This window comes from Watersipora subatra, chromosome 4 (assembly GCF_963576615.1).
Source record: "Watersipora subatra chromosome 4, tzWatSuba1.1, whole genome shotgun sequence".
NCBI lineage: Eukaryota > Metazoa > Bryozoa > Gymnolaemata > Cheilostomatida > Watersiporidae > Watersipora > Watersipora subatra.
In genome coordinates, this window is record NC_088711.1 from 58,055,616 (window position 1) to 58,068,221 (window position 12,606).

The window sequence follows — 12,606 nt, forward strand, 5'->3', positions numbered from 1 at the left end:
TGCCCAAATTTTTTACTAGTGTTTTACCAAATATCATTGTATTATGAGCACATTTAGATTAATTTAATAAAAGTTTAAAAACTTCGGATCGTTGCACAATTAAATTGCCCAGGGTTGCTGACACGTATTGACAAGAACGGCCAGGGTTCAAAGGGTTAAGGCGGAAGGATACCATTTTCACAATTTTTGTTGTAATGTGAGCCATTTCTGTTTATCCATTCGTCTGCCTGTCTGAAGCCATGGTCAGCAGTCAGGGTAAAAGATTGCTTTGTATGGTATTTGAACATAATAAATTTAGCTTAGCAGCTCGATACTGTAATACTGAAGCGAACCGTTCACCTTCCAACTTATTAGAATAGTTGGGCACATAGTTAGTCCCTGAGCTTTATCTGCATACCTGATGATCATTCATGGCACACGAGACTGTTAAGGAACTAGTTTGACCAAATTTGTGACTCACAAATGTGGCCAAAACAAAAATGTTGGGGCAAATAACCAAGAGCAAGAGAGTTAGGAGAGAAAGATAATTTGTTGAAAAAAATGATACAATTGCATATATTGTATGGAGGCTTCAAATATGAGCAACAATCAATTTTATGTATTTGTTATAAATTTGTTAAAAACAGCAAAGTAGCTCTAAATATTTTAACAACGGCAGATTATGTGTTTTTGAAGTTTGTACTGGAATAGCTGTAACTTTATTAAAACAGAATGGGCCATTTTAGTTTCTCCCATTGAAAAAGTTAACATAACAGCATACAGAGCATTGCTAACTTCTAATGTACGCACTGTGTTGCATCTAATAGTTGTATTTACTGAGCATTCATATTAAAGGTGTCTTCTAGTAAAGAAGTTCTATAAAATCGAGCTTGGCTTCTCTATAGAGCCAGGAATGATAGGCTCGAGGTGTCAGATTAGGATAAGCTGTTACGTTTGTCAATAGTCTGCGACTGTCAGGATTGTAAGTCGTAGATTATATCACATGCTCACGGCTTATCTTATTTGCAAGGAGCTTATATAAGACTTAGAGATAGTGCTGAACAGTTCGACCTATATCATAGATTCTATTGGCTAAAAACATTGCTTGACATGCACGATCAAAAGGGCTGAGGAATTTAAGATTATGAAGATGCGCAATTGTAAATCGGCTAGGTAGCTCATCCAAGAACATGCCACAAAGTAGATTACTTATAAATGCTGTAGATCTAGATATATCGAAATAATATAACATTCACTGCTACTATTTGCCACATTTTTAAACAAAGAAATTTCTCTAATTGCCACATATTATAGGCAAACACCGGTAAAATTAAAACAGTACATTTTGTTTAAAAAAATTCAAGGTTTAAAAATCTTTACTATAATAAGAGTCAGACATCCGTCAGACTTGGTCACTCTGTCTGTCTGTTTGTCTGCTCGAAGCCAGGCTAAGAAAGTTAAAAAAAAAAGATTGCACTGCTCAGGAATTGAACTCGGATATTCCGGTTCGAAGCGAAGTGTTCTACCACTGCTGCACTCGAACACCTTTCTTCATTTAACGATAATTGTGTGCATACTTATTACACACGCCTATTACTCACAGCGCATAATACTGCTATCGTACTAGTATGAATAAAGAGTACATTGCCAACCCATGTTAAGCAGAAGTAACCAAGTGTGAACTACTCCGATAATATTGAGATATTTGGCCATGACCTTTCATTTGCTTTATAAGCCGCTCAATCAGAAAGTGCTACTAGCAAATATTGTAGGAACCCTCATATGCTTTACATGGTCAGCGACTCGAATATTTTCTGCCAACACGGTTTGGTCTTAGAAAGCAATCCAATATACCCATTTTTGGTAAATAATATTGTAATATGGCACTAGCATTACTGCTTTTGTATTTATAAACTTATTAGAAAAATCAAGTTTTAGCCTTTACTGTTTAACTATTTCTTATTCTTAGCAAATAGAATAGTCTGCATTTCAAATCTCATGCCAGCCTGAGATTTGGAGTGAAGTTAAAAGAATTGTTATGAAGTCTACCGTAGCAGGTCACAATACCATCGACAGCAGGGCAGCAAGGGCAAGAAGGTGACTACTAATATAAAATGAGCAGCTGTACATGGCACTAGAAATCACAAATAGTAAAGCTAAGCTATCAAAAGAAGATTCATCCAAATCGACAAAGTGTAAAAAGCATGACAATGGATACACGAGCAAATAACTCCTAAACATTGAAGCTCTACTAAAATACATACAATGCGTTTAAGTTTATAGGTTCTGAAGCAATATCAAGAGACAAGCAGTGAATACAACTAATATAATTAAGGCTACATATGAGTGTGTGAAAAAGGCAGCACGGCAGCGTGTGCTATATCTGCACTTACAGCTTCTAGCATATGCTTTAAACATCATATTTGAAATACAAAATAAATATATAAATAAATACAAAATACTACAGAATACAAAAATACAAAACACAAAAATACAAAATAAATATATAAATAAAATAATGGCTTGACAGTCAATCTTCGCTGCTCTTGATGAAATTAAAAACAAATTGAAAGCCTTCAATTTAAAATTTTCAAGTTTAAAAAAAAAATTATTTTGTAAGTTAGGAGTTATCAACTTCACAAATGTTTGCTTTGTTTAGTTGACAGAAACTACTCACAATTTAGGTATTACTGAAGCAAGGTAGGGCAACTCACAATTAATTTTGAGTGTGGCCTCAAGTTCAAACTTATTAATAGCTGCTATAGGATGGCCAAAGGAGATATATATATATATACTCATTGTTGTATATTTACCCAGAGGATTTAAATGCTAGAAAGTAACCAAAATGGTTTATGCTGTTTCTGAAGACAAGATGCAATAATCTATATTAATAAACTTCATTGTGTCTGCGCACATCTGTTAGTCTGGGCAACTATAATGCATTTCCACATTTTTGGCCAATTGTATCCAAACTTGCCATGCATAGGCTCTTTCAGTTGACAAAATTATTTGGTTTGAAAACACCATCTAGCTCCTGAAAACCAGCCTCTTAAACACCTATCCTAACCTTAAGGATGAGAATAAAAGGTATCCTAGGAATGTCAGGCCCGCTGCTAAGTTTTTTTGCTACACCAGAGAGTCTTGAACTAATTACCAATGAAATGTGTTGAATTTTCATGAAACAGTCTTAAAATGTTGCTTCTTAAGCTTTGCTTTAGCTATTATTATTATTAATATTAGTATTATTATTATTGTTAGTAATATTAACAAAATTTGTTAATATTACTAACAATAATAATAATACTAATAATTTTAATACATATTCATGAAGATATTTAATATCTTCATGAATATGTTTAATGTTTTCATGTTAAATTATTGCTGATACTGGAGTTGTCTGCACAACTTGAGCATAATTTTTTACCAACCTCATTAACATGACCTCTGAAGGTCACATGAGTACCACAATACAATTTTACTAAAAATAATATAATAAGCCTGTAATCTATGAATGTATCCTAGTTTTTGTGATAACATCTACTATATCAGAAACATTGAAGGCTGCAGTTGCTGTACTAAAATTATATTTGTATTGATTTAAGTCGAAAAACTTAAAGTGAAAAATTATATTTGAACTTTATATATATATATATGAGAGAGAAATCTGACGTGTATGTGTTTTATTAATATATAGAGGTCACTGTAAGTTTCATAGAACAAAACACAAGTTTAAAAATATTTTACAGTTACATGTATGTAATAGTTTGTGCTAAATTTATATGAAGAGACTGATTAAAATAAACTTACTAATTTCAAGACTTGCCTTAGCTCTGGTTCTTTAGTATTTCAAAAGCAATGACTCATTAAAAGGTAAGTGATTACAAAAACGACAAGACTGCAATCTGGAGTTTATCAACTAAACATCATCTCTTACGCCTACAAGCTTATGATTGACTAACAATAAGTCGGATAATGCCTGGCATCTCCTTCATTCTCAATCAGATAGCCTGCACATGGTTGTTTAGCTCATTGAACCTGGACATCCTTGTCAATGTGTGTCAGTAACCCTGAGCAATTTGTACAATCAAACAAAGTTTTTAAACTTTTATAAAAGATGTCTAATTGTGTTCAAAATACAATGATATTTGGTAAAATAGGTAAAATACTAGTAAAAAAGTCTGGCAACACACAGCAAATGTCATCAAACACAAAAAGAGTGTTTCATAGTTATTCGGTCTAAAACCGTAAGAATTCATATGATTTTAAAAACTTGTTAAAATGTTTACAGTAGTATCATATTCAATGAGCACATGTTCATCATCATTTCATGACAAACTGGAACAAACTAGAAAATTATAGTTAGCATTAAAAATTCTTCATTTGCATCACAATCACCTATGTCCTATGACCTACCAATGAATGAGTGGAATCGATTTTTTTGCGGTATCCTTCCATTAAAATTTGTTATTGTAATGAACGAAATAAATAAAAATACTTGAAAACGGTTATGAATGGATGGGAAATTTATGGTCTAACGCGCTGTGCAAAAATTAATTTTATTGGTTTAAGCTGTTACTTAGAAACAGCATTTGTAAACAGAGCCATGTGAACACACCCTACGCAATGCCAGCATACCGGCCATTCGGGTTCAAAGGGTTAAGCGCCTGGTTCTCAGGAGCTAGTTGAATTTTTAAAACCAAACATTTTTGGCGACCCGGCGCAAGGCACGGATCATATGAGCGTGAAGTTTGGACAAAATTGGCCAAAAGACTGGAAACACAGTGTTTACATGGACTAACAGACAGACACAATGACAAAGTAGGATTTATTAAGACAGATGTTCTGAGAGCATAGCTTACGCTAAATTAAAAAAGGCCGTTTGGCATTGAGACAGCAAGCTGAAGGGAGTTACGGCAGCGTACAGCATGTAACCCAAACGGACTTGATCATTTCCTGTCCAAACCACTGAGGCCAATGAATGAGGAGCAATCATAAACAGCTGCAACAGTTGTTGACATTTAAAAACTCATTAGTCAAAGCATGACTGCCGTCGCAATCCAAACATCTGGTTTTATATTTGCTAGACGAATGCCAAATATTTGTTTTTGTTCTTGTTGTGGTTGAAAGCATTTGATGTTTGAAGCTGTCAGTAGCAGATCTCTATGTATAGCAAGGGCTGCTGACAGCAGATCTCTATGAATAGAACCAACTGCTGACACATCTCATATAAATATCTCTGGCAGCCTGTTTAGCAGTAATTGATAAAAAATTAGTTCTAATGCCAAATACAAGTAATACCATTTATGGAATTGTCAGGTCTTGCTCTATTATAGAGTCCGTGACCATGATGAAATGGAAAATGTATAATCTATATACATGTATGTAGCCTCATGTTAGGTAGTAAATCTCTAGTATCCACTTAATGCGTGAGACACTGGACTATGGTTAATTACCGCAAAGCACTAAACCTGAAGGTTTATTTTGAGTAAAACTCTACAATAGCAACAGTATTTCAAGGTGTGGACTTTTCTTTCACTATTTTCCATATTTAAGAACGTGAGGGTTTCAAACTGATAGAGCGGTCTGATTCTGAAGCACCTGCATTGTGTGTCAATAAAGGTGTGTCGATAAAGCACAGATAACAATTGCCTGTGCAATAATTCTAAAACATTGCAAGGAGGTTGATTAGCATAGGTATAGCGTAGTATAGTTTAACATAGTGACATCTAATGGTGTCAGTATGTTAGACTACCATACTGAGTGTCATAAATTCGAGACCTGTGTCATGTAATCTTTTATCCTGATTCAGCCCTGGCTTCAGATGGGCAGATGAAAGGATGGACACGGCTCTTATTAGAGTAAAGATTGTTTTTAAACTTCGAAATGAAAAAGAGTAACAATGGTGATCGGGCAAATAAATAGCAAAACAAAAAAGCTTAATATACTCAGTGTAGACTTGAACAATATCTGCCACAATCCCCGAAGTAGAAATTTCAAATTTCAAATTTCAATCACTATAATGCTGATCACTATGGTTACATTATTTTTCATATTTATTGTCTCAATAAAAAAATGCAAACAGTTTTGAGATTTAGTTGGATTTTTTCTCCAAAATGATGTCATTTTGAAAGCGTTGGCTATATAGCGTATATCGCTAATTTTGTGGCATAACCTAGCTTACAATTTACCCCAATAACAACGTTATCTTGTGATCAAAAAGCGCTTTTTTGACCTCATTTTTCTCGGCATTCAGCCTATTAAACATCATGTAACAAGTTACAAGCAATGTTAAATAGCTTATCTACCTTTCAGAAAAGACTGAGATTATTTTGAAGGCTGAATTTAGAGAATAATGGGTTTTAAGACACCCATCTCTATAATTCTAGATCGGACTAAACATCCCCAACTTCCGTCCCTAAAAAGCTAGGTTACGTCACATATTTATGGGCGGGGCTTTTTGTGTCGATTGCGACACTGATATTGAATCGCTTTAAAAAGCCTAAAACAAAAATGTCTTGTAAAGTTAGTGGAGCAATCTTTAATTTGAGATCAAAATTGGAATCATCGCGTCTGATTTACCTACGAACAAACAATGAAAGCTGTTCGTGACAGTTATTGTTTAAAGAATAGAGAAAGCATAACATTATTATGCTTTATTAGTTATCTTGAGGTGTTGACTGGTGTTCTAAAAAAAGAATCAAGAAGATTGACCCACTAGAAGCTGAGATATAGACAGCCAAACACAGGTCTACTTAATAAAGAATCAGAGGAAAACCCTTCGAAAATCCCGAAAACTGTGACGTATAAAATCGACTTAATGGTCATGTGCCGGAGTTGCGCACCCTTACCGCCGTTACTTATAATGATTGTTTTGGCTACGAGATGTGAAACGCTTCTCGCGATAGTAAATAATTTACATACTAGCTCTGGTTTCTCAGGAAAATCATCCAAACATTGTGTGGTAAAGGCATTTGCCCACAACCCCTCGCCATGATTTTTTAAAGCAGAAGAGCAGATTTTGACTATTGTGCTTCAAATTTCAACTCGATCGCCACGGATATGCTCCGAAGATCATCTGTTCAACGAACGGCGCGTGTATAGTCTATATGCGATATCCGCGATTGCAGTTTGTTTAGAATAAGAAATAGGAATGGGACTTTTTGTTCCTTCATCATTTTTCTACTGTGTATCTACTGCAGCATTCAGTTGATTTTCATGATTATCGTCACTATTAACAGACTGGAAGTTCACTACAGCCATAATCTTAAAAAGACTAACTTGACCGTGCTGCTCTTGCTATAAGAAAAGAAAACAATAACTTTTGCTTTGATTTTTCTATTGATCTATTATCTTATCTATGATTATTTTTTATGATTTATATAATATTCATAATGCATATTATACAAAATAATAATATAACTGCGTATAGAATAAATGATGTAACTAATATAATTTGTAGAAAATTCCAAATGATAACCAAGATTGATGATTGATTTAATTGATTCTATTTATTAGCTATAGTTAAAAAATCTGAACAACGCTAAAGATGAGTCTGAATAGGGAAGCTAAGTAGGAGAACAACAAAACTGAGCTGAACTAGCAAGATAGCGAAATGTTGCGAAATAATAGATGCGTGTAATTATTTTATGCTAAAACTAATCTACACGTCGGAGGGACTGGTTCGGAATTCTAGGAGCGATGATTGTTAGGCCCAATTTGATTGTTCTATACTTTCAGGGATTAAACCAATTAAAACGCCGTGATTGTTATAGGAGAGCGCATTAGTTGGCTTAATTGACCAATGACACACAAGTCGATTTCATACGTCATATATTGATGATTACCAAAACACTTTGGTTTTTTGGTAGACCTGTGTTTGGCTGGCTATATCTCAGCTTCTGGTCGGTCAATCTCCTTGATTCTTTTTTTAGAACATCAGTCAACACCTCAAGATGAATAATAAAGCATAATAATATTATGCTTTCTCTATTCTTTAAGTAAATGCTCTTCATATTATCAACAGATCTAGAGCTAGAAGGTTGCTATAATTGTCAATGTACACCAAAACAAAGACTTTTTACAAATGAGCACTTTGGTGTAAACTATTTTAGATGAGGATTCTGACTGCCACATGTCTGCAAGACAGGTCGATGTAAAAAGAATTAAGCAACTGGAAGAAAAAATGTCAAGCAGTAAGTTTACAATCAGATAAAGTGGGCTTAGCAATTGATCATAAGTTAACCTCATTAGCTAATGCAGTTAGCTAAAGAGGTTAAACCGCTGTTACACCGCCTAAACTTTTACCAATAAATAAAAGTACTCAATTTCTAATACTGGAAGAAAAGATGTTTTGAGTAGTTACAAGCCTAGTCAAAAGTTTTATGAATGTTTTGTATAGCCCTAGATCAACTCCAACTACTCTCTACTGCACAGCTTACTCAAGGGCAACCCATCCCAATGTTTAATATATCACATATGCTACTATTTGTTCAAAAGTTATTTCATATTTTTAATGTTTTGAAACACCTGAATTCAAGTCGATCAATGAGTAATGCCTGTAAAACTAACTACCATCTTACGGTTTGCGTCACCTAGAGTCAGCGTCACCTAGAGTCAGCAAAACAAAGAAAAAACACCAATATGAGTTTTAATAGGTTTTTGCATTTTGCAATCCCTGTTGTAAAAGCATCATTGCCTGACTATTAGTGTTTTATTCACTAAGGAATCAGAATTAGTTATAAGCTGGCAGGAGGAGGTAACTCCGAGTTCACAGTTTGTTGGGAGTTGTTTGTTCACAGTTTGTGCTCAAAATTTGTATATCTTTAGAAGCACAAAACTTTTCCACCAAAATAAAAACAGCATGAAATACTTCAATCGACAGAAATATGAGTTAAACAGAGACTAAAATGGTTTTTATTTGGAAACTCAACTTTACTACAAACAATACAGTGCAAAACAGCAGTTCGACATCAAAATGTTTGTCACTATTAGGGCCTATGTTGTATCCGGTGTTTACTCGTTGGTATGACAACAACTTTCAACTGAAGACAAGTATAATCGTAACTGATGTACATCAACTATCATCCACAATGATGTTACATGAAGGGTGAAGGTAGGAGTTTGGGATTCAGCTCATTCCTTACTGATGTAATTTGTAACACTCAATTGTGTGAAGTATTACATAATTGCATCTCCTTTCTGAGGCTTCTTAGAAAGGCCAGAGGTCACCAGGTATGTGTTACTTTATTACCTCGGTAAGACTGGGACCGCGAAAAAATGACCTGCAGCAAATGTTTTCAGTTTTCAGATTGATGTCCTCAACTTTCAGTTATTTATGGAAAGTCTAATTTAAGAGTGAAGCATCTTTTACAATTTATGATCCGTAAAAACAGGTCATATGAAGGGTCAAAACTATTTATATAATATAATAAGTGAAACCAATCAAACAGGTGATCACTACTAAATGGTTGATTTTTAATAAGGTAGAAAAAACTATTGTATCTGTCAATATATATTTATGTATGTGTATTATTTGCGCAGTGATTATTCAACCCATGAACAAAACATAACTACATTCACCTTCTATTGACCGCATGAAACTGCACCTGGTATATTCTATCTGCACAACCTCACCGTTTCGTTATGGCCTTCACTTATTAAATGCTCCAAGTGAGCTCCATTTACAAGATACTATTGCAATATAAAATTTTGAATCTCTGAAAGCTTTTATAAGCAGGGACAATAAATTATTGTAAACAGTCCGAGAATAATATTCTTCTTGTGGCTGGTACCACAATTTTTTTCTAAGACTTCAACATTTTGAACTCCAGAACTGATACAGTTGCAGTAGGAAGATTAAGTGCTTATATTTGAGACGCTCAGAAACTAGACCAAAATGTCACATGATCTTTCACAGATCAGTAGAAGAGCCTCAAGGTGGTGAGCAGCCATAGACACATGTAGAAAGGCCATTAAAATTTGATAAGAACTTAGCAACAAAAAGATGTCACTGAGTAAATTCTGAACAGCATAGATTTTACTCAACCATTATGGTCTGAAGAAAAATAATGCATTTTGAAGAAATGAATGAATGGAATCTGTATTACTATTACTAAAAACAACGGCAAGATTGCTATTACTATAAGCAACAGCAATATTATAGCCTAATTACTGTTTGCAGAATCCAAACAAATTGTGCATCACAAGTCAGAAACAATATCTATCAGCCGTCTAAAGCTTCACTCACAGAAATTATATACCAGAGCAAAAAATCTGAGATTCTCTTTTTTATGGAGATTTAGTTGGAGACCAAAGTGAAAAAATAAGATGTTACACAGCTTTCTGGGTTAAGAGCTTAACTAGCCATATTTTAGTAAATATATCCTACTTACAGAGAATACACTGTTTATTCACAGGTAACTAATGTGTGTACACTTCTGATAAACTATTGTGTGTACACTTCTGATAAACTAATGTGTGTACAAATGTATTAGTCACTGAGAACTGATATGCTTTGATAAGAAAAACTGATAGAACTCTAGTTGATATGCTGATTCGACGGAAGTACTAACTTGTTTATCAAGAAAGGATTGGAATTTTAAGAATGAGTCATCTAAATTGAGGCTGGTGATAAAAATGAAGGAAACGAAATATAAATTTAATACAAAATATGATAGAATGTTTATTATGGTTTGTCTGTTTAATTATTGATGTATCAAATTTGAGAAGGAAAACGGATTTGCTGCAATAAGATAGAGACTAATTTCTCTAACTCTATGTTTTATTGAAGGTGGAATGGAGAAGTCGTGTTATCTTGTTTCAGACGAAAAGCATTGCAATGAAGTTCACTCTTTCTCTGCACATCCTCAGTCTAACAGGGACTAAAGAGTAAAGAATTATTTAAAGACTGATTCACACTGTATCGCCGCATGTCAGGGTTGTCTTCTCACCGATTATTCATTGATTATGTGCTCTGTAAATCGATGACATCGACGAGGCAACATGGATATCTCAGAAAACATTGTAGGTGTCAAACTTTCGTAACAGTTCGCTGAGTATCCACAACAGTCTGTGCTATGTGTACCACTTCGACGATGGAGATTGTTACTGCGGGATTAGTATTTCATCGTTTTAGCGACCGCATTATGTAATGAGAACACCATTCACCGATGTAAACGCCGGATAGGTTTGTGGTAATATGAACAATGCTATCACAGTCGATCGCCGAAGTATTATGACATCAACACCAACATACTGCGATATAATGTGTGGGTCACAGTAGCATAGCAGTGGCTAGTAACTAAAAACCTACCAGTATCCAGAGAGACCTTAATGTGGGTCTTTTTGCTCGTGCCAGCAAAGGAAACAGCTCGTCGAATCCGCTTCATGTCTTTAGGAGATGTACTCTACATATGAGCGGGTGACTAATGCCAGTGGCAAGCCCAGCCACCGTATAGCCCACTAACTACGAGTGATAGGAGATACCTTCCGGAACTAAAGGCGATGTTTGCACTAAGCCTATCAATCAACGAGCTCTTAACAAAACAAACAGATGGAGAAGTGAACTGCAATCGGCTGGTGTTTCAGTTAGGGTGCTTAACTTTAAGTTGTTGAAAATAGTCGTGGCTGTTAAGCCAGTGTCATCTCACACCATGTAAATCGTACGGACGGGTGTTCATGCTATTAGGCAATCGCAGTCTGGGTGAGAGTGCCCCTCCCTCTCTGTGTTGCATACTAGAAGAAAAACGTATTCATTTTCCAAATAACCTACATTTGAAGATAATTCTACTAAAACTAGCTTTACAGGCACATGTATTTTCTCAATAGTAGAGTGGAAACTAATGTTCCTCAATACTATATCTGATATATTTCTTTTGTAATATTGAATATCTAATAATTCGGATCAAACCAAGTAAACTTTTTGTTTTTGGAAAAGTTCCAAAAAATATTTTTGTGACTAATAAAAACAGCAAAGAATGAAAAGGGTAATTACAATGACTATGAGTGCATAATGTCGTCCACCATTCTGAAAATTCCGTAGAAATTATTAATAAATAACGATTTGGTAAAATGTATCGTGAAAAATACTGACAAGCCTTATTACTCAGGTTAGCGAACGAGAAAATATTTTCAAATTTTAATTTGACCATCATTATGCTAAAATGTTTGTCTGTATTGCATCTCCTGCATATTACTTTTATGAAAATAGATATGACAGAATCATTCTGATGCCCACCTTACGAGGCCATGGAGAAGACAACTCTTTTTTCTTCCCATGACATCTATCAGCGCAAGTTCTTTTATATTTTGGTTGCAGAACAAGCACAGTTTTATCAAGATCAACGTTTTTCCCAAGTATTGATGAGCGATCGCCATTGCAGACTAGAATAAAAATAAGATAACTTCTCCTCAATAAAGTAGAACAGATAGCTTTAATCTAGGCAGCTCTGGCAGCTATCAAGCTGCATATCAACTTACCACAAGCCTTGAGCACTACTAGCAATAATTTAATACTTGTCATTCTTTCAGACATTTTTGGTTTGAATGAAGAACGCAAAAATAAAGCCTGAGAAAGGAAAAGAAAAATGGATACTAACCCCACCACCCACTATATAACTAACTTGTCTT

At 34.7% G+C, this 12,606-nt stretch overlaps 1 protein-coding gene across 1 annotated transcript in view; it reads right to left on the reverse strand.

Annotated features, from left to right (window-relative positions):
- Nucleotides 1-11,427, reverse strand: part of LOC137393461 (leucine zipper putative tumor suppressor 2 homolog) — a 43,675-nt gene extending 32,248 nt beyond the window's left edge. Inside the window, exon 1 of the mRNA XM_068080026.1 lies at nt 11,291-11,427. Coding sequence (XP_067936127.1) covers nt 11,291-11,366 — 76 coding nt within the window. The 5' untranslated portion in view covers nt 11,367-11,427. The remainder of the gene's footprint in view (nt 1-11,290) is intronic.
- Nucleotides 11,428-12,606: the final 1,179 nt, after the last annotated feature.